We start from the raw sequence: 23,773 nt of genomic DNA, 5'->3' as shown, positions 1-23,773 counted from the left end.
TCATTCTTTCTCTAGAGGTGCTGCAGCCTGACTTCTTACCAAAATAAAATTGAGCAATAAAACAAAAGCACCCTGGAGGGAAAACAGTGGTAATAATCTTTTTTTCCTTCCTTATCCCCATCACAGTTGTTTCACCAAAGCAGAGGAGATTGCCAATTTGAAGAAGCTGTAGTCCTAGAAGTTTCTGGGTGAGTCTAGCTCATAATGGAAAAGGGGAAAAATGACAGTTTGTGAATAAAGTCAGAAAAGTAGAATAGCCAGGCTTATTTGTATTTCCTGTGGAGATGGACTGATGGATTCCACAGTATCTTTGGTTTATACAAAGGTCTTTCTGGGATTTGGAGTCCATTACGAGCAATGTTTGGTTCTGGACTATTTTGCAACAGATGTGGGAAATTCTTGGATTGGGCAGGTTGATGTTTAGGGCATTGGGTGATTACCCATGGATATCTAAATGCTTTGGGAGCATCCACCTTCATTCCCTTGTGGCTGATTAGCAGATGGGAAGATTGACCCCAGTAAGTTCTGGAGGATGTTTGGGCCCTTGGGAGAAGACAAATGTTTGAAAGATGATATCATCCTGGCTTCTGAGCCATTGAGTAGTCATGAGTCAAACATGTGACAGGTAGAGATTTGGGGAAGTCAGAGTCAATGTGGCACAGGGAAAAAAGGATAATGAGGCATCCTCCATAAGCTGCTATTTGTGATGCCTTCTGCTAGTTATCAGTTTCTCAAGTGGATGGAAAGTAGAAAATGTGTGTCTTTGGATAAGATATTGCAGATTCTTGAGGATTAAGAAAGAGAGTTAATAATGTCCAAAAACACAAAGAGGTGAATCAGTTTTTCCACAAGATAAAAGTAATGCAATAGTTTTACAGATTTTACCAAGGACAAATTTATTTTCTTATCTTTAATATTTACCTATAAGTGGTACTCAACAAAAATTAAACAATAGTGATTAACTTTTTCCATTGTTCACGTGTCAGAAGATGTTTACTTAAAGTAGCAAACAGTAGGAACTAAATGTTTATTGGAGTATACCTTGTTCTGACTTTCCTTTGCAAATATTACTTTATATTCACTTAAAATATTTAAAAACACTAGGGCAACAATTTTAGACTAATCATCATTTTATAATTACAGAGTATTTGACATCAGAAAAGGCCAAACTCTAGCCCTAGTTCAGCCTCTTACTAGCTTTGGGACCACAGAGCTACAATGTTCTGCAAATGCATTTAATGGCAGGGATTTCTAGAAGGATTAAATGAGATAATTCATGCAAAGCTCTAAATCCAGGGTCTGATATATATGTAGTGCTTAGTAACCACAATAATAACCTCGGAAACTAGAACTACAGTAAAATAAATCATAGCATTAACAATGGTTCTGTTCAGACTCTCTAAAGCAGGACTCCGCAGAGGTTGCATAGTTGAGGCCAAACCAGTTTTCCAAGTTAGATAGGCCGGCCAGGCGCCGGGCGGCTAGAACTACATTTCCCAGCAGGCCTCGAGGCTAGCGTAGGGGGTTTCCTCTCATTTCCGGGTCGGTCATGTGACCGTCCGGTGGCACCATGGCGGAAGCAGAAGAGCAGGTAAAGGCTGCTGGTGCTACTTCAGGGCTCTAGGGAGCGAGAGACAAGAGTGAGGTGGTAGAGGGCTTGGAGTTGGGCGTGTTGGTTTGCTGGAGGGTGAGGCGGACCCCTGGCAAGGCGAGGGAGGGCGGCGAAAGTTCCTTTCGGGGAGCAGAGTGAGGGGGTGGTCGCCTGTCCCGGGAGGGCTCCTGGTGCGAGGTGAAGCGCGCGGACACACCCCCGCGTTTAGGAGGCGTTCTAGCCGTGGGCCTATTCTCGGCCTGTACCCCGGAAAATTTTGACATAATGGCAGGCCAGGCAGCCTCAAGTGCCTGTGGGAGGCTTAAGAGATTTTTTTGAGGTCAGGTGACTGAAATTTAGATTGCTTTCTATTCGAATAGCACAGTGAAAGGTAGGAGAGAGTAGATGATAAGTTTTGTATGTACTGAGTTTAGGTACAGAGTTGAGGCATTGTTGCGGTGCAGCAGGGATTAAAGGTACCTTTCTGGGGCAAAAATGGCCAGGCTCCAAATCTAGATCCTGTTCTTACTAAGTGTGTGACTTTAGGTTATTTAACTTTCAAATATACGATGGAGATAATAATTGCACCCTCCTTAGAACGTGGATTTAGGTGGAATGCGTTATTTTACAAAGTTAAAGTGCTTAGAACTGTTGGGCTAGTGGGATTATTTGTTGCCAGCAGTGATAATCAGATGTTCAATCAACAGCTGGCAACATGGTAGTGGAGTTTTGGGTATTTACTAATGATGAGAATATGCATTGTTTCCATAAAGCAATAGTGGTGGGTACACATTAGGTTACAAGACAAAATCAAAATGACAGAAAAGAAAGATGACTTAGGCTAGAATTGGGAGCAGTCACTTAAATTTTCATTTCCAGTGTCCTTTCAGTTTCATACTATTTTTCCTCACAAATTGACAGGGCCATCAATTGCTCTGATGCCTCTAAAAAGTAATGTAATGATGAGCTGTTTAGTACCATAAAATACATTGATATGGTTCACTAATTTTAACTGTTTGCCTCATATTTGCATTTCATAATGAAAAATTCCTACATTTGATATATCTCAATAACTAAGAAATTTTACTAGGAAGAAGTATGACTTGGTTGGTCGTTGTGATAACAAGAGAATCTCTTACACTTAAACTTCCCTTTTCCATTCTGGGCAAGTCAGAAGAAAACACTTATTAAGAACATATCATTTCATGACTATCTTTTTTCTGTTTGATTAGTGGTGTGATTGTTTTTCACCTTGTTAATCTTCATTTCATGTTGAAATATCTTTGTTCCTTGGTTTGATATAAAAGCAAAAACAAGCAAACAAACAGATTCTTAATTTCTTAGATATGTATAAGAGAAGTGGAGAGAATTGCCCATAGTATTTACCACTGTTGTGCAGAAGACAAGTTTGGTAATGCTATCTCATGTAAAAAAAAATAAATAAAATATATATGAATGCTTCACATTTGTACATTGCTTTCAAGTTTAAAAAACCCCTTAGCATGGCCTTTGGTCTTTCTGATATATGCTAGAGCAAACACTTCCTATTTCAAGCCTTCTAATGGCTTCCTATTTCATGCTGAAGAAAAGACAATGCCCTTCCCCAGTAGACTTGATGTCTTGCAGGTCCTTGTCCTAGCCACTCCTTGCCTTCTTTCTCTGATCTCATTTTCCACTGTTTTTCCTTCCCTTCTATCACCTTGCACGAATCACATTGGCTTTCTTACTGTTCTTTCAACAAGCTAAGCATGTTCCTACCTCAGGGCCTTTGCTAATGCTCTTCCTTTAGGATTCCTGGTATTCACAGGACTTTCTTTTTCACTTCTTTGGGGCCTTGGTCTAAGTGTTCTTTTTGACTGAGACCTTCCTCAACATTCTTTGAAACCTCCTCCCTGCGTTATTTTTCTTTGTAATACTCATCATCATTTGACATGCTGAGTTTTAAAATTTCTATTTACTTTTTCTGTACATTTCTGTATACCTTCACTATTAGAATATAATAAACTGACAATGATTAGTTCATGACTATATGCCTGAACTAGACTATTATTTGATATTTAATAAATAATGTGCTAACTGATTAAACTTTACAGCTGAGCCAGTTGAAACTCAGTCATCTTGAGGAATTTTCTCAGATGAACGTTCTCATTATAATAAATCTTTTGTGATCTTTAGTCATCTATCTCAAAAGTTCATGATGTTTTACTAGAGCACCCTGCTGTTTAAAATATATGCAAGAATCAAAATATTTTAATCTTTTTAAGAATCATATGAAGTAGAATTTGCCTTTATTACCTTAGGGATTTTGCTTCAAGTCGTCATTCCACCTTGGATGCTTTAATAGAGTAACCACTGAAGTGGGTATTTGCTCCTCAGTGGTGTCACTGTTTTTCCTAAAAAGACAGTAGTCTATTGTCAGTGACAGAAGCAAGTATTCACATATTTTTCTAGTTTTTAAACACAGCTAGCAAATAATTGTACCTGTACTGGTAATTCTTTATGGATTAAAAGTGGTTAGGCTTTTTGCACTGTGCATGATGGGTGTATTTTGTATTTCATGGTAGGGAATCACTGAAATCTGATAGTAGGTCTTTTTTATACAATTTTTGGAAGACTAAAATGTACCAAAATGAAACAATTTAAATTTAATAATTGTTTTATTCTGACACCTTGAAGAGCCTTTATGAAAATCCTGAATGTTTTTCCTCTTCCTGAATTCTTTAGGAATTAAATATGTATTAAGTGAATTATCATTGTAAGTTATAAAGGAGGGCAAAGGAAGGTATTTTTCTTGTTACTGTGCCCTATAAATGCAAACAGCTCTCCAAATGAGTAAGAAAACTGAACCTCTTGGCATTAACTTTCCTCAGTGTTTGCTGTATTCTTTGATTATTGTTCCCATCCTTAATTTTATGAATAACCAAAATAGTGGCATCTGTGCTGAGTGAGTTAAACAGTTCAGAGAGTCTAAAACTAAAATCACTTTTTGGGTATGAATGAACATATGTTTTTAAATCTTTGGGAAATTCTTGCTTTTGCTGATATAGTAAAGGTAGTTCGCAAAATAACCACGTTTATATTTTATAGTTCACAGAAAGAACTAATATGCTGCGCTCTGCCTGGAAATCTTCTAACCAGCAGTTTTGCTTGGCTCCAAAATGATTTATAGTTGGCCTTCATAATCACAGATGCCCACCAGAATTTGTCCATACCTCTCTTATGAATAACATTCTGCTTGAAGTCTGGTTGTTTGTGTATTTGTCTTATCTCTCCTACAGATTGCTGAGTCCTCAAGAACAGGAACAGGAGCTTACTCATGTCTGTATTTCCCATAGGGCTAGTATTTTCCAGATGCTTGGTGCTTAATAAAATGCTTAAATGAATTTACTAGGGGAAGATCCCTTTCCAATTGTCACATTGTAAATGAGGTTCAGTAGAATTTGTGTGAATATATTTTATCTTACTGAGACTTTGGAATGCTATTAATACAGATACATTCTTTACTCTTGCCAGGTACCGTTTTTCATCTTCCCTACTCATCCAGCCTGGAGACTGGTCCATTAAAGTATTTAAGCAATCAAACCATCTATTTCTTGACTAGATTAGAGAGTTTGTACTTTGAATACTCCTTCTGAATCTTAGAAAGTAGGAAAATTCTGTCTTAATTGTGGACTGTTTATGGGTTATCACATTTCCATGATCATGAATGCTCTCATGTTTGAGTTTTCTTGTCTGTAAGTTGGGAATGTTACTTTCTTTAAGATTCTTGTGAATGTGAAATGAGATAAAAGTATGTTAAATGAGATAAAAGTATGGGTTGAAAAGGTTACTTTACAAATAGGGTAAAATTAATCATTCAAACCTGGACTAGGCTCAATTTTTTTTTCTTACAGTTTGGCCTAGATATATCTTTTAGAGGCAGCATTACCAATAACTAAAGGAAAATCAAAGCCTATACAAGAAGTTACAAAAGCACACAATCAACACATCTTTAAGGGTCCACTCTTTACTATTGTATAACTAAAGTTTAGTCACTATCATATAACTAAACCTTAGCTGGATGTTCTTATTGCCTAGTGTACATTCCTGCTCATCTTCATCTGGGTTGGTTGGCTGGAGGCCTTGTCACCAGCTGAATATTAATGGTCTACCCAGCATCCTCCACATTACTGCCTTTCAGGAGGAATGCTTATCTAATCAGGGGCTTCTGTATCATGTAGCTCCCCATTCATGGCTGCTCATTCATAGAGGCCTTGGTTTGTTCTTGATGCCAGATCTTCTGAAGTGTTATTTTCTTAACAAATCCAGGCTCTTATTTTAGACCTACTGAATCAGAACCTGGAATCTGGGTATATTAGTGGGTATTAGCTAACTTCCCAGACTGATGATTTGATGCAGAGTCAGATTGGAGCCTGGGTCACCGAGCTTGACCCTTTCTCCATGCTGCAGCATATATTATTGGTTTTTATTTGCAGAATAAGATGGGTGTGCTAGGTGAGCCCAGTGGACTGAACCCGGATGTAATCTAAGTCTCCATTCTTTCGACAGCTCCCTAGTTACTCTTTCCTTTTTCCTACATAAACAGCCCATTCTCTGGTTGCCCCACACTGGCTCTTTGAACTGTTGATATGAAGTACATATAACACAAACTATTTCCTCCTTCCTGTGCATGTCAGACATTGGGATCTATAACAACCCTTTTCCTGTTAAGCCCAGGTGGGGCACAGTCTTTGTTGGAAAGGGATAGAAAGTGACAGTACCTTGTTGAGTGTCTCATGTCTATTATCCAGGTGCAGTCTGATTTTTGGGGGTCAGATCTCTGCTCTGTTTCTTTGTAGAGCAGGTTAGTCCTTCTGTGCATTTGGAGCTGGCCTTTCTTATTCTTCAGCCTCTCGTGTCTCTTTCAAATTCTCTTATATTCTTTCCTAACAAACAGTATGTGTACACCCTTAAAATTCTGGGAATCCCACAAATCCCCCAGGGGTGGAGGTGTCCTGGCTTCTCTGTCTCTTGGACTTCCTCTTAATCCCTCCTAACTCTTAAGCTAGCTGTACTGTCTTCTCCCAGACCCCTGCTATTGGACTTGTGCTGATAGAAGATTAGTCTTGGGGTTGGTTGTAAGCTTTTCCTACAGGGGTCTTCTGAGAGCCCAGGGGGCTCTGTTTGGTTAACATTTTATTGGATGTGCTCTGTCATTGTTTGCTGCTACCTTTCTCCAGATTCCTTTGCGTAACTGTCCTGTGGCATGAGTTAGTAGTTTGAGCATCTGTGGAGAAAAGGAGCCTTGGCTCCTGAGGGAACATACAGAGGAAGCAAGCATTCCTGTTTCAGATCACTGCTTGTCTCTTATTGTCATCAATGGCAAACATATGTTGAGCTGATATGTTGGGTAGCATAGTATGAGACAAAGAGGCCAAAGCTTTATGATTTATCTACAGTGTATTTAAAATAATTGCTATTTGAACAAGTCAGTTAATATTAGGGGCTAGCAGAGGATATGAGAAGAAACAGTGTAGGAGGCCAGATCTGGACTTGTGGCTTGGGTTTATTGGATGCAGTTATGTGACGGAGGAGAGACCTTGGTTGGGTTGTGAAAGAAAGTAAAGATTTAAAAATAGCCAGTAATTTTAAAACCTTAAACCTTACCTTGGCAACATGAAAATATATTACATAAAAAACAAGTTTTGATGTTGAAATAAGAGTAAGGGTCCTCAGCCTGACTGCCTGGCATTCCTGAGATTTCCTCTGCTGGTTGCACTGAACTTTGAGAGGATACTGGGAATTAGAAAACTATTAGGATGAGTGCCAAGTTGGGCCAAGGGCTTTCTAAGTGGAGGATGGGCTGTAAGGAAAGCCTCAGCAAGGATCACAAATTCAGGGCAGAGAGGTGGTAATGAACAGAGTGGGGAGGATGGCAGTGGTCTGAGGTTTAAGTGTGTTCCATCTCAGGTATTACTGTTCAGCTTCAACTGAGGTTATGTGCAAATATGGATACTATGTAGACATAGTCTGATTTCCATGAAACCATAAATACAGATTTTTATATGAAAGTCTTTAAAAAACATCACCAGTCCAAACAAAATACCTGTATTCCATATTCAGGCTTCATACAATTTTGCCACTTCTCTCATTGAGATGTAAGCGTGTGATATCTCAGCAAGAGGTCACCTAGTGTGGCTGGTGAGTGTAGCTTTTTGGAGGGAGCGGGAAGTGAGGCTAAAAGTCTCTTGGGGGTCAGACTGTAAAAAGCTTTGACTACCTTGCTGGAGAATCTGAATTCATTCTTTAGACTGGGAAACTACTGAGGGTTCTTTGAGAAGGACAGTGACACGCTGATCTGTGCTTTGGGAAGATAATATAGATGGCAGGTAAAGTATATTAGAGGGGTCACAGGTCACAGTGCAGAGAATTAAGATCAAGTTCTTGATGATTCAGTTTCAAGGGTTGCTTTGCAAATGAAAGGTAAATTATTAAATTTAGCTTTCAGCCTGTTACTCAGAATTTGTCCAGCTATGCATTTATGTCACTGGGAGTCTTTTAGCACATTACTTTTGCTTCAGCCAAAATAGCACAGTTTTTTTTTTAAATTGTGGAAATTTATGTAGCACAAAAGTTGCCATTTTAACCATGTTTAAGTGTATGATTCAGTGGCATTAAGTGCATTTGTGTTTTTGTGCATCCATCATCACTTTCCTTCCCTAGAACTTTTCATCATTAGAAATTGAATCTGTACCCATTATACATTAACTCCCCATTACCCCTTCCTCGCACCCCTCTGCTTAACTTCTGTCTTATATTTGCAGAGTCAGAATTATATAATATTTGTTTTTTTGTGTGTGCCATATTCCACATAGAGAACAGAACAATTTTATAACATTTTCATGATTCATAGTTAAGATTCTTTGGAAGCTGAAACATATTTGAAAATCATGAACTCTTTCTAAATATATAACTTTTCTCAGGGTTCGGACTTGTTGCTTACATCCCTTATTGGGGTACATATTACACCTTCTTGTTTACCTGTCTCTAAGGACATTAAAGAGAGAGGATTGGTGAATGAAAGTAGCAGAGAAATAACAGGCCAGGATAATTTCTGAAATCACTCATGCATTGCTTTGGTAGGATTGTGGATAAAAGTGTAATTTTTTTTTTTTTTGAGGTCACATCTATGGCCTGGAGGTTCATGCTAATACTGAGTGTAGGTCTTAGTTTGCCATAGAGTAAATCTTCTCTATTGATGCCACTTGCCACTGGAAGCTCTCAGAGCCTGGTTTTCCCTGAAAATGCAGGTCTCCGAGAACTGCAAGCCTTGAAGTGTTAGACTCTGGTATTGCATTCTTTCTGGTGTGTAGCAAGAGTGTAATTAGATTTTGAATCTCTGCGTTGACATTGCTGGTTGGGGATTTATGTTTTTTTATTTGATGAAGAATAGGAATTGACATTCACTCATTTACATTTTGTGCATATCTTAATTAATTCCAAATAAAAATTTCCTTGGGTTTAAAGAGAATTAAGTATCTTTTTAGAGTTCTAGATATGGGAAATGAGAATGTAGATGTAGGATGCTATGTTACAAAGGTGCAGATGGTTAAAACATTTAACATTATGAGAAATGCATAATAGGTGTTCAATAAAGAAGTCAGAATAGCAACTGCTTTTTAAAAATCTTACAGTGCTTTTTTTTTTTTTTTTTTTTTTTTTAAGTAGCAGGAATTAAACAAGGTGCTTAAACACTGAGCCACATTCCCGCCACTGCTCCCCCCTCCCTTTTTGTATTTTATTTAGAGTCTGGGTCTCACTGAGTTGTTTAGAGCCTTGCTAAGTTACTGAGGCTGGCTTTGAACTCATGATCCTTCTGCCTTTAAGGTGTACAACATGACATTAGAGATGCATATATAGTAAAATAGTTACTATAGTAAAACAAATTAATATGTTAATAATCTTACAGAGGTAATTCATTTTGTCCCCTGTAGCAAAAACAGCTATTAGCAAAAATCCTGAATACAATAATATACTATTACTATCTGTAGTCCTCATGTTGTATATTAGAGCTTTAGACTTGTTCATCCTACATATCTGCTACTTTTTATCCTTTGATCTATATCTGTCCTTCCCCGGTAACCACTGTTTTATTCTCTGTCTCTGTATATTTGCCTTTTTTCCCCCTTTAAGATTCCACACATATTTTTCTATTTCAGGCTTACTTCACTTAGCATAATGTCCTCCAGCTCTATCCATGCTTTAGCAAATGGCAGGATTTCTTCTTTCTTAAAGTCCTGAATAATATCCCCTCTCCTCCCTCCCTCCCTCCCCCCCTTTCTGTGTGTGTGTGTGTGTGTGTGTGTGTGTGTGTTGCATATTACAGTTTCTTTATCCATCCATCTATTGGCAGACACAGATTTTTTCTTATCTTGGTTAGTGTGGATCATGCTATAATGAACATGGGATTGCAGATATCTTTATGAGGTAATGGATTTCATTTCCTTGGGTGTTTAAGCAAGATGAAATGCTGGGTTATACAGTAATTCTATTTTTAATTATTATTATTTTTTTGGTACTGGAGACTGACTGCAGGGGTACTTAACCACTGAGATATCTCTCCATCCCTTTTTTTAAGTTACTTTTTTTTTAGTTGTAGATGGATACAATTGCTTTGTTTTATTTATTTATTTTTATGTAGTGTTGAGGATAGAACTCAGTGCCTCACACATGCTAGGCACGCTTTACCTCACACTTTACCATTGAGCCACAACCCAGCCCCACTATCCTTTTAAAAAAATTATTTATTTATTCAAACTTGTTATATGTGACAGCAGAATGCATTTAAATTCTTAGTACACACATAGAGTACAATGTTTTATGTCTCTGGTTGTACACAAAGTAGAGTCACAACATTCGTGTCTTCATACATGTACTTAGGATAATGATGACAATCTCATTCCACCATCTTTCCTCCCCCATGCCCCTTCCCTTCCCTTTGCCATATCTAAAGTTCCTTCATTCCCCCCAAGTCCCCCCCCCTTCCCATTATGGATCGACATCCACATATCAGAGAAAACATTCAGCCTTTGGTTTTTTGGGATTGGCTTACTTCACTTAGCATGATATTCTCCAGCTCCATCAATTTACCTACGAATGCCATGATTTTATTCTCTTTTAATGCTGAGTAATATTCCATTCATTAATATCCATTCATTTGTTGAAGGGCATCTATGTTGGTTCCACAATTTAGCCCCCATTCCTCTGTATTTTTTTATTTTTAAGACAGGGTCTTGCTAAGTTTCTTAGGGCCTCACTAAATTACTGAGGCTGGCTTTGAACTTCTGATACTCCTGCCTTAGCCTCTCAAGCTGCTGGGCATTACAGGTGTGTACACTGCACCCGGCTGTTTTTAATTTCTTAATAATCAAATTCTCTTTCTTAATGGAAGAAAATTTAAAAATTTCTTAATGACCAAATTCTCTTCCATAATGGAAATCTCTATTTCCACCATCAGTATTTTCTCTACATCCTTGTCGACACTGATTATCTTTTGTCTTTCTAATAATAGCTGTCCCTTGTGGATGGGAGGTGATATCTCATAGTGGTTTTGATTTGTATTTCCCTCATAATTAGTAATTTTGAGGACCTTTTCATACACCTGTTGGCTGTTTTTATATCTTTGGAGAAATGTCTATAAAGGTCCTCTTTTTAACTGGATTATGTTTTTGTTTTTGTTTTGCTGTTGAGTTGTATAGTTCTTTATAAAAATATGTGGCTTGCACATATTTTTTTCCCAGTCCATAGGCTGCCTTTTTATTTTGTTGATTGTTTCCTTTTGCTGTGCAAAAGCTTTTTAGTTTGATGCAATCCCATTATTTTTAGTTTTGTAGCTTGAGCTTTTGGTATGATATCTAAGAAAGCATTGCCAAGGCCAACATCAGGGAGCTTTTCCCTGTGTTTTCTTCTGGGAGTTTAATGGATTTAGGTCTTGTTAATTTGAGTTGATTTTTGGGAGGATTGTAAGGTAAGGCTCCAATTTATCATTCTGCATGAGGAAGTCCAGTTTTTCTAGCACCATTATTGAAGAGACTGTCTTTCCTATTGTGTCTTCTTGGTGCCTTTGTGGAAAATTAGTTGACTGTGTGTGCTTGGATTTATTTCTGGGTTCTCTATTTTGTTAGAATAGTGACTATTAATATTAAAAATAGAATGTGCCCCAAAGAGAAGGACTAAGGTGACAAGAGGCCCAAAACCTGGAAGTGGATGGTTATTGCAGAGGATAAGAGGTAGAAATGTACATGTCATTATCTGGGGAACAGTCAAGTGGCAGAAGAGTTGGATTTTTCATGTATCGTGGTGGTGCTAAGAACAAAAAGTTATTGTGTAGGATTGTAGCTCTAAATTAATAAGAACTTTTAAAGATTTCGATTAAATTAAACAGGCTGCATTGGGATTTAGAGGAGATTCCAATATTCATCATGGTTACAAGATACCAGTAATACAATTCTTAATTTTATTATCTCATAATAGTAACATTTGTCCTATTTTACAGATGGTTTTCAAGTGCAGGGACTGTATTTTCTATAAAATTGTATTCCAGAGGTTGCCTGCCACCAACCAAGCTCTTGCTGATTTTTGATGTATGAAATAAAAATGTTTCTAAACATCAGATTTGTATTTATCCTGCTGTCAAGCTTGAGTTGAGTAATATATGCACCTGACTTTAAAATGTTCTTTTTTTCTTGAAAAAATATTAGTTAGATGTGAAATGACCTTGCCCTTTTTTTTTGTTTTTTCTTTGTTTATTTCATGGATTGTTGTAAAATGCTTACATTCGGTGTCAGCATATTAGTTGTAACCTTTTATTGCTATTGATATCTATAAGTACGTTAAGTAAATCTTCATTTTGCTGACCTCTTTGAGGATGCATGGCATCAGCAGATTCTCTCTTTCAGTGGACAGGTGAGAGATTAGCAGGATCAAGTCAATTTTTCCCTTTTTGCTTTGTTTCCTTCAGAGCAGCAAGATTCATTGTCTAGCAAGGAGGAAACTGTGCTAAATGGCAGAATTTGTCTTAGAGTTAATGGTTTAAAGAGTGCATGTAAATTACACACTGTCTGCTAGGTACCACTGCAGGGGGATTCTTTTTTAAACACTGTTTTAGCATTTTGATTCAGCCAGGTTAATAGCATCATAATTAATAACACAAGAGGTTTTCAGTGTAAGGAATTGGCTTGTAGATAATTTGAGATGAAGGTTTACTCTTCCCTTCCAAGATCAGTGAGGGACTTTTGCTGGATGGATTTCCATTGTTAGCTAGGGAAAGTGTCTTCCAGGTCCTCTGGTGACAGATTCTAGGGTAATTAGTTTACCTGCTGACTGCTTGAGGGAGGTCAACGGAAGTGTGGACCACTAGAACCCTTAAGTAAACCATCTTTGGCCTGCCTAGGTGTGAAGTTGAGGGGGACATAGGGGAGTAGGGGCATGTCGAGGGTCTGTTAAAGTGTGGTTGCAAATACCCTTCCAAAAAGAGATTAGAGATGGGGATATGAAGACTCCTTCCCCTGACAAATGCTTTTTATTCTTTTGTCATGTCTTCTGATCATTTCCCTCTCTATCTTTGTAGGAAACTGGGTCTCTTGAAGAATCTACCGATGAGTCTGAGGTAAGGTGATAATTCAAGGAGCCCTAGGATTTGTCACTACCATGTCCTACCCTTGTGCTTGTTCTGCTTTGCTCAGTGGGACATTTCCTGGTGCTGGGGGTAGGGATGATGAGGGCTATACAGTAGAGGCTAGGGGAGAAGCATGCCTGTTGTCTTCAAAAGTCTAAATGGATTAGCTTAAGAAATAAACAGGGAAAGGAATAAAAAGTTTTTCTTTCATTGCAAAGCATGTGGACAAAGCACAGAAGCATGTGGACACTGGGAAAATTGATGTCAGGCTTTAAAAACTAATCTCAACACTGAGATGTCTTTTTTTAAAAAAATTATCCAGTATAGGTTTTGCAGTATTCTGTTTTTTTTCTTCTTTTTTTACATGGTGCTGGGGTTTTAACCCAGGGCCTTGTACATGCTAGGTAAGCATTCTCTACGGAGCTACAGTCCTTGCTCTAATATTTATTTTTTATCTATTCTTTTGATGACTATGAGGTACTTATTGGTGTAATTCCTGAATCATTGAAATTATAGTTTAATTCTTAAAATAAAAAAGGAAACTATGAAGGAGTTATGTTAAAGATTATATCTTGAGAATAAAGTCATTCTTCTTAAAAAGTGAGAGTTTTTAAAAAATCCTTCCTTTTCAAAAATATGCATAAGAAGTAAGTTTAAGCATAATACAAATTAATTAGTGTATCAATTTTATAGGTGGACTAATATATTATTTTTAAATATAGTATTTTTTTTCCTTTCAATATTTCATTTAGTTCAGGGAAATGAAAAAGCATCTGTGTTGACCTGCTGGAAATTCTAACTGACGTGACTATAGCACAATTGTTTATTAAATTGGGATTTTTGTTGCATATTGTTTTTATATGAGTTTTGTTTGCATTTTCAGGGAAAATGTGGGCTTATGCTTATTTTCTAGAAAACGTTATATATATTATACCATTTTCTAGCTATAGTTCTTAACATTATGTAGGATTTCTGTTCCTGTGGGGCTGCAGATAAGGTATTTCTGAGTGTGCTTATAGATAGGGTATAGCATTATTAATTACTGAAAGTACTGAAAACTTTTCAGATTACTGTTTTTAGATTTGGAAATCTGTAACTAACAACTAACCTTGTGTTCTCAGAACCATTGGTATAGAATCATGCGGTATTTGGGATCTGTCCAGGAATTTGATTTCATAGGTGAGGAGAATGATGGCAGGAACCCAAATCTAAATCTTGCCACATGTTCTACAGATGTGAAATGAATCAACAAGAACAAATAAGAGTACATGTAAGTCAGGCCTTTAGTATAATTAGGAAATAGGGAGTGTTACAGATTTTAATACAAGTGGGGGAATAAACCCCAGGAAACCAGCAGAGCCAGCTCTGGAGTTGATGCTGGAGCTGAGAGTCAGGTGGAGATGGGGTAGAAGTGCAGAGTGCAGCTGAGCACCCAGTGGTGGCAGAATACAGATAAAAATCACCCTTAGTGGGCTGCGGATGTGGCTCAAGTGGTAACATGCTCGCCTGGCATGCATGGGGTGCTGGGTTTGATCCTCAGCACCACATAAAATAAAATAAAGATGTTGTGTCCACTGAAAACTGAAAAATAGAAATATTAAAAATTCTCTCTCTCTCTCTCTCTCTCTCTCTCTCTCTCTCTCTGAGTGGGAAAATGTCGCAAAACATTGGAGCTCTGAGATGTGGTGTACGTGGAAATTTGAAGGAAAGGGCTTGAAAGTGCTTGGAACTAAGTGCGGGATGGTGCTAATTCTGGGAGAGATGGAGGAGGTGTTCCTTAGAGGCTTGGTAGTTAAGGAAAAGGACAAAGCAGAGAGAATTAAGGGTGACTACAGATAGAGTATCCTAAGATCAGAACTACCTACTCTACTCCCACAAAAAACGAAAGTTCCATTTATTTAAAAGAAACTCTTCATTGTATCTACGTAACTCAGAAAACTAGTAAACCACCCAGAAGCCTCATCCCCTTCTCAGGGGCCTCTGTTGTTGCTGTCTAGGAACACCTGAGACTTTGAAAATGAACTGAAATGGTAGGTAACATCCATATGAAGTTCTTATAGGAAGAAGGCAAAGTGAGAATACAGCTTTTTTATGTAGCATAAAGCAGTAATGTGTTCCCCTTTTATAAAACAGTTGAGTCTCATTAAACAGGCATTTCAAAGTATGATCATTGACCTTAAATCTGAAATTAAAAAACTCAGAATAGAAATGGACAAAAAAACTAGGAAGTTAAGAAATCAGAGTTGACCCAACTGTGGAAGGAAATGAAACCAAGTTCAGACTTTATACATTTAGTAAGTCTGTTTGTGGCTGAACTGTGGGAGAAATTATCTTAGGTTTCTTTACTTAGTTTAAACCACTTTCCACTTCCAGAGGTGATATTTTTAAGATACCAGTTAATCTGCCAAAGAATCCTTCTCTATTCCTTTCTCTCTCTCTCTCCTTTCCAACATGTTTTATAACTTTTAGGACAGGCATTTCCTCTATATACTTCTTTATTATTCAAGTACTTGGATAATTTTCAGTTCTGAGAGCAGTAATGTGTAGTGTTTTCAACCATGTGTTTTAACAATTTGTTTATCATTTTATGAACTGATGCATTTTATATACACTGGGCTTTTATATTAGGAAGACCATTGTTTTAGATTTATCTAAAGTTCTCATTTTAATGTATCTCTGAGAAGTATTTTCTGTCCCAAATTGTCCATATGTTTTTCACTAATCTTGAAAACTCCAACCAAATGAAATGAAATTGCTAAGAGTAGTGTAATTAATGTAATGAAAATGTGTATATGTCTGCATATAAAAATTTAAGAATTTTAACTTTCACTTTGCAGTTAAAGGAGAAATTCAGAACTGTATTATAAACATGATAGCTAAGCATGTCACTTAAGAGACTCCATAGTTAAGGGTCCTACATTTATCTTAATACTTTAATTAGTTGTGGCAAATTTTGTAGGATAACTAAACAAGTCCTCCTATCTAGGCTTTTTAAAATATTAGATGGTGTACTGTTTCTTCCATCTTGTTATGAGCCAATTTCTTAGATAGTGTTTTGTTTTTGAACAGCATAACAGAGAAGCATATTATCTTTAAAAGGATTTCTTTTCCATTTTGAAGCACTAAGATCTTTTCAATACTTAGGGATGATTGCTGTTAGTGGGACAAGGCAAGAGCAGAGAGGAGTGGATGGATATTCAGGAATGGTTTTAGTTGGAATATTTAAGAGTGAATATGCTGGGAACCTTGGAAGATGAGTCAGGGCAGGAGTCTTCAGGAAGGAGGAAAAGTATTTGCAGAGACAGTGTTGTGCCATTGTATGTGTATTTGCCAACCATGAGGCACTCAGTGTGCTGGGAATGTAGGAGGAAGATGGAAATGAGACTGGTAGAATATATGAAGGTAAGATTTGAAAGCTCCTAATGGATCAAATCTGGCAGTGTGGACTTGATTCTATGGATATCAGAGAGCTGTCCAAAGGCTTGATTTTGGGGGAGAGATGAAGGCTGGTAACAGGTGACCTAGAAGGAGAGACCATGGCAGGAAGACCATTTGGGTGGTTCTCATGGAAGTCCCCGTAAGAGGTAGGAGTGTGCAGGGCCTGGGCAAAAAGGTAGCAGAAGACAAAGAGGAGCTGCCTTCAAGGAGCTACTTCTCAAGTTCAGTCAATAGGAAGTTTAGGATGGTGTGTGAAAGGTGAGCTAGATCGAAGAGTCAAGAAGATTCCAAATATCCAGCTCAGCTGTGTTATAGGGAACTGAATCTAATATTAGGCAGTTAAAGGAAAAATATATTCTCACCCAAATTTTAAACTTAAAGACTGATTTCTCAACATGTAGATTATTCATCTTTAAAAGTGGTACTTTTTAATCCATTGGTATCTTTTTTTTTATAATGGTTTTGCTCATGCTGAAACAAATTAGAAGCTCTCATATTAAATATATTTTCAAACAAAAGGACGTGAGCAAACTAATTTATGGAATTTTATTTTACTTTAAAAGCCTATAAGTCACTGCTTGTAGAGGCACTTTTTGAGCCCTATTTGGAGAAGAGATGATGTAGTGGAAGGGGTAATATGTTGGGAGTCTTTTCTGATAATGATGACCATTACAAAAATGATCATGTATTTAGTGTAGAAAACAGTGCTTGGCCCTTTGGTAGATTCTAGGTGTATCAATCAGCCCTGTGAGTTGGCCTTGATGATTGCTTTTGTATTACAGATTGCTGTGGTTTGAATGTGCTCCCCAAAGTTCATGTGTTGGAAACTTAATCCCCTGTGCACAGTGTTGATAGGTAAGACCTTTAAGAGGTCGTTAACGTTGTAAGGGCTCTGCCCTCTTGAATGGATATGTCATTGCAGAGAGAGGATGTGTGGTAAAATTTTGTTCAAATCCTCTCTTGCTGTCTTTTGTTTGGGTGCTTGCCATGTGATGCCTTCTGTCATGTTATGGTGCATCAAGAAGGCCCACAGTAACATATATACCTAAATAAAATAAACTAAAAAAAAAAGAAGGGCCACAGCAGATGCAGCCCCTCTATCTTCGACTTCCCAGCCTCCAGAGCTGGGAGCCAAATAAACTTTGTGTACAAATTACCAAGTCTGGTATTCTGTTAATAGCAGCACAAAACAGACCAAGACACAGATGAAGAAACAGACTTAGAGTGTTAACTTGCTGAAAGTCCCTGGCTGGTAAGTGGATTCGAATCTAGCAGTCTTAATCCAAAGCCTGGGCTCCTAACCTCTAGTTACAGGAGGCTTACTGACTTCACTGTGATTCTATAATTTTATTCCAGACTATCTGTGTACCTTCATAGACTTGGACAGGATTAAAACCCTGGAACTCCTGTCTATGTATAAAGTGAAGTAGTGGAGCATTTACTGTGTGCCACGTGTTGTACTGGGTGCTTTACATAAATTGTCTTATTTAATATGAACCAAGATGCCATCAGAGAGTATATTTGACAGGAGAAGCTCGTTATGCTAAAGTAATCATCAGTTCCAAAATTGTCATGACTTAACAGATTTATTTCTGAGTAGAATCAGTAGTACGAAGAGAGAATATTGAGGCACCAATAATATGGAAATGTCATCGTTGCCTGAAGGATCTTTTCTATTTATGGAACATAGTGACCTGTATGATACATTAGTCATAGAGTCTGAAACTAAAGCATCACTGCTTCATGGATATATGTATTTAAAAAAATCCTGATTACTTTGAATGACTTCTTGGTACATTATATATTTTAGAAGTATGTCCCATCTTAGAAGAATTTAGTGTGTTCTACAACTTTGTTGTAGAAGCATCAGATTGTTAGCCTAACCTTTCAAGATTATACTTGACCAGCAAAGGGAAGGATGAAAAGGGGAAACAATATTAGGCTAAAGAGAGGAAGGCAAGGAGAGAGAAGAGTACCAGATAGACACTGAAGTGTTTGAGATCCACATTGTACCAGGTAAGGATTCCAGGGACCTTTTATGATTCTTGAATGCAACTGGATGGCTAAACTAAGGCTTATAATGTCTATGATAGGTTCCATTGAAGCAAAAATTCACGTACATATGTTGCATTACCCAGCCCCTGGGCAAAGGCTTGTAATAACAAAACAGTTAATTAGTACCACTCTATCTTTATAATTTTTGTTATCCTAATTAATAAACATGCCTCCTTAACAGATTTCTATTTAGCTCTGGTTTAGTCCTTCCAAATACCACAGTTTGGAGGCCATGAATATGTTCAGTATATAAATTTTACTAAAACCAAATGGACTGACAGCTGAAGCTATTAAAATAAACCCGGGTGCTATTTCTGTTGAATGAAAAATTAAATTTAAAATAAAATGCAGCTTCTAGGTACATCAGCCACTAGAAGAATCCTTTATCAGTTTTGTTAAAATGAAAATCAGTCATTGTGAGAAATCAGGAGAGAGCTTTTTTAATCAGAAAGTGCATCACACAAAAATAATTTATTTATCTCACCTGGTGGGTAGAACATTATGAATCATTTATTGAAACTTAAATTGATTCTTTACATGTATTAATTTTAATAAACAAATTTATAGCAACTAAAATGGTAATGAACCCTATTATGAGATCGATTGCTGAGAAAAATGGAGCATGGGGTTATAATGTTATAGCCTTCCAGAGAGCTCTCAGATTAAAAACTTGCTCTTTTATTTAATGAGCTATTAATATTAACAGGTTCTGCTGCTTATTGCATCATTCAGGCATGGATAAACATTCCCTTTGAAGCATATATTATAAAAATTATCCATTTGGAAACTTAGTAGAAACTTTCTGGTTGTAAAATTTTTTGAATCTGTATATCTGTCATTTGTTAGAGATTGAAAGGTGAATGTTTCCCTCTGTGATAGACCTTTGAACAAAATTCATAATTTCACTGCCTGGGAGAAAAATTATTTTAGACAATATAAGATTGATCCTTTGATTTATTCAACAAATATTCTTAATACTAGGATACTATGGTACATTAGTATTTGATAGAGAAAGTAGACGGTAAGCAAAAATATTTTACAGTTAGATGAGGTGGTAATACATATTGTAGACTAAAAGAAATAACATTGATTAAGTGGTATATGGAGTAGGTTGAGAAGTTACAGTTTTTCCTTCAGTGGTTAGGGCTTCTCTGATAAGATACAGTTGTGTCCTTATTTTGAAGGTGGTGAAACTGGAACTTTGAGAGGTCTTTTTTTCAAACAGGTCTGATTCAGATTGAGAATTGTTTGACTGCAGACTGTGTCCTCAAAAGAATCATGCTTTAATTAGGAACCAGCAAATGAGAACTGTCTTTTACCTTTAGATTTGGCTTTGGGCATCTAACACAATAACCTACCAATTTTAGCCCCCCTAATCCTCATGTCATTAGTAACAGGTATAATTATGAATTTCCAATGATATCTGTGTCTTACCTTTGGAACCTGTGAATATGGCATGTTCCAAGGCAGGGAGGAAGTAAGGTTGCTGTCAGGTAACTCTTAAGATAGATTGTCCTGCATTATCTGGGCAAGATATCCTCAGGGTAACGGCGAGGATCTTTACAGATGATAGAGGGAGATAGGAGAACAGTTCATATGATGTGGGAAGGACCTGGCCTGCCTTTGTTGGCTTTGAAGGTGGAGGGAGGGCCCACAGCCAAGGCCAAGGTGGGCAGGTGGCCTTCCAGAACCTGGAAAAGGTAAGAAATGGTTTCTCTTCTAAAGCTTCTGGAGGAGTATTACATAGCCGACATCCTGATGTTAGCCCCAGGCGGTCTTGTTAGACCAGCAACTACAGAATTGTAAGATAACAAATTTGTGTTTTTTCAAGCCACTAAGTTTGTGGTCAGTAATAGGAATCCAATGCAGTAAGTAATTTGATTGGCTCACCTTGTCCTCTTAGCACTTTCATTTGGCTTTATTTCTCAGAATTTGGGAAGTCAAATATATCAAAGCAAAGGAAAATAAGAGAAAATGATTGTAATGAAACTGGTAACCTTGTGGGGGAGCTATATTTATAAAAACATACATGTCTTTTCTGATGACTATTTATTGATGTTGTTTAAATGATGATCTCACTGACAATTAGTGCCTAATTCTGCACTGTAGATGTTTTAAGACATTCTCTGCAAGTTCAAGAAATCCTGTGACACATCTAAATAGCATGTAGGACTCTTTTCTTCCATGAGCTGTTTGGTTCTTAGTGCAAGTGGCTTTAAAGACAGATATTCCCAGACATCTGTGTCATCTCATTTCTTGCATTAAAATATGACTGTTTTCTTCAAAGACCTCAGTGGATTAAATAAATCTCTCAGAATAGTATCACAGAAAGACAGGAGTGAGGAAACTTCTGATAGAGCTTAAGGTTTTAGTCTGTGGTCATTTTTTCCTTCACCAGGGATTGGGCAGTTTTGAGGCATTTTGTCTAAGACTATTTTTAGTCTTTGCAAGAGTCCAGGATAGGCTCCAGGCTTAGTAAACAGAGTAGTGTAATAGTCTCTTTCCCCTTGTTTATAACAAGGTTCACACTTAGATATGTTTGAAAACTTTATTTACTTATTGGTGCTAGGGATGGAAACCGGGGTTTTGTACATTCTAGGCAAGCACTTTATCTCTGAGCTGCACTTGAGCTGAAAACATTCTTTTTAATGATGCAATAAAATCAAAGGCAACATGTCTTCATTTTTTTGTAAGAAGTTTAAAACAAAGAGGTAATTATATTAGATGTGTTACTGTTTGTTCAATTTTGTGTTCTTGTAGTGTGATAGGAAATCAGTTTAGAAGGAAGGATATGAGTTCTGCAGTTTAAACTTTGGTCCACAACACATATAATAGTAATATTTTGGGGAACTGACATTCAGTGAATATTACCAGACACTGTGCTTTGTGCTTTGTGAACATTTGTTACATTTAATTCTTATAGCAATTCCCAGAAATACATATTATTTTTCCTTTTCATAAAAAGTGAGGTAACTCAGGCTTTAAGTAACTAGCTTAGTATATATAGGCTGCATGTGGTACAAATTGCATGTGGCATAGGAAAACATTATTTGAGTTAATTTTATGACTGGTACTTAGTTATTCACTTCATTTAATTTTTTACTATCTTAGTAGGCATTTGAATAATTTTTGCTTCCTTCTTTGCCTATCTCTGCTTTTTACCCTTCTTCCCTTCCTCTTTCTTTTTTTAAAAAAATGACATTAGTGAACTTTATCAACATATTTGATGTTCCTTATTTCTTATCTCTATTACAACATCTTCTGATTTTTTTCCTATTATTTTGAACGCTTTCTTGAAAAATGTGTTTCAGCATAGGAATCTGGGCAATGATTCTTCTTGAGCTCTGGTGAAGTGCCCTTTGCGGTACTCCATGGGGCAGTAGCCCTAGGAAGAAGTCAGAATAGAAGCTAGAGGAGTGAATGTAGCTGGTCATTCTGACCTCTTGTGAGAGCTGGGTCTGCTGCCCATTGTGCTAGTGAATGAAGCAGCAGAACCTCCCTGAGAAACTTGTGGGAAGGTAAGCACAGCATCTAGCCAGCTGACCTTGCACCCGGCCCCCACTGCCGCCTTTTCCCTGGATGCAGGCTCCCTGTTCCTCTTTCTGGGTGGTTTCATTTACCTTCAGAGTTTCTCACTTGGGGGTGTGGAGTTTGAAATCTCTTTGCTCTCATTTTTATCCTGTCTTCAGGGCTGATTTGGGGGGAGGAAGCTTGCAGCTCAGGGTTGCTGTCTTGGCAGAACTGTGTTTTGTTCTTTCATTACTCATATCATCTTCAAATAAGACCATACAACAGTGATCTATTTATTATCTTTTCTGTTTTCTTGTCTTTTGACGTGGCTAAAATTTCTAAATTGGTTTTGAAAGAAGTGAAAGTGATAGTTGGCACCTCTGGGTTGTTTTCTGTGGATGATGGGAATGCTTCTCTTACCTCATTAAGTATCATATCTTGTTGGCTTTTGATTTCAAATTGCATTCCCAGCTCTTAATTCTAGGCTCTTTGAGAAGGAAACCTTTTTTTTTTTAACTTATTAAAAGCTTTTTTTTTCAGAAGCAAGTGTTTCTGAAAGTGTTTATAAATGTTGCCTGAGTCTCTGTCACATTGCCTTATGATTTTTGTTTTTTGAACTATCAAATGATAATGTCAGATAATTTAATATCTAGTGTTTTCATTTCTACAACACTTGATCTTAAGTGTTTCTTATTAATATAGGTTCAGTTTGATTTTTGTGAGAGTCTATGTAAAGCATTTACATTTAAATTTTTACATGAGATGATTGAACCGTAAGTGTTTAGGAAATGTGTGCTTCTTTCCTTTGGTGTACTCCAAGAGTTGTGATATTAGGGTTATACCAAATTTTCCAAAATGAATTGAGAAGTTTTTATATGACCCTGTTATGGGACAGATTAAGTAACTTGTGTTCTTTGAAGGTTTTTAATAGAACTGGTATCTAACACAGTCTGGGCAGATTCCTTACTGTAGGAGACAGGTAGTACTCTGATGACTTTCATTTTTCTCAGTTTATTCTGTGATTATCTTACTTGATTTGTCTTTGAAAAAGTGCTGTTGGGCTGGGGATGTGGCTCAAGCGGTAGCGCGCTCGCCTGGCATGCGTGCGGCCCGGGTTCGATCCTCAGCACCACATACAGACAAAGATGTTGTGTCCGCCAAATACTAAAAAAAAAATAAATATTAAAAATATTCTCTCCCTCTCTCTCTCTCTCTCCCTCTCTCTCACTTTCTCTTTAAAAAAAAAAAAAGAAAAGTACTGTTAGTCAACTTTCTATTACTGTGACAAAATACTTGAGATAATCAGTTTGTAAGCAGAACATTTTATTTTGGCTCATGATTTCACAAGTTTCAGCCCATGATTGCTCAACTCTGTTGCTTTTGTGCCTGTGGTGGCATAGTATATCATAGTGGGAACATGTGGCAGAGGGAGCTTGTTCATCTCATGGCAGCTGGAAGCATAAAGAGGGGGATGAGAAGGGGCCAGGGTGACAATATCCCCTTTAAAGGTACACTCCCAGTGA

The 23,773-nt window shown here is 37.3% G+C and overlaps 1 protein-coding gene across 1 annotated transcript in view; it reads left to right on the top strand.

Annotated features, from left to right (window-relative positions):
* The first annotated feature begins 1,529 nt into the window (after nt 1–1,529).
* Nucleotides 1,530–23,773, top strand: part of Vps41 (VPS41 subunit of HOPS complex) — a 165,466-nt gene continuing 143,222 nt past the window's right edge. Inside the window, exons 1-2 of the mRNA XM_026387619.2 lie at nt 1,530–1,591; nt 13,200–13,238. Coding sequence (XP_026243404.1) covers nt 1,571–1,591; nt 13,200–13,238 — 60 coding nt within the window. The 5' untranslated portion in view covers nt 1,530–1,570. The remainder of the gene's footprint in view (nt 1,592–13,199; nt 13,239–23,773) is intronic.

The sequence above is a fragment of the Urocitellus parryii genome, chromosome 3 (genome assembly GCF_045843805.1).
Source record: "Urocitellus parryii isolate mUroPar1 chromosome 3, mUroPar1.hap1, whole genome shotgun sequence".
NCBI classification, from domain to species: Eukaryota; Metazoa; Chordata; class Mammalia; order Rodentia; family Sciuridae; genus Urocitellus; species Urocitellus parryii.
This window is presented reverse-complemented; position numbering and strand designations above follow the sequence as displayed.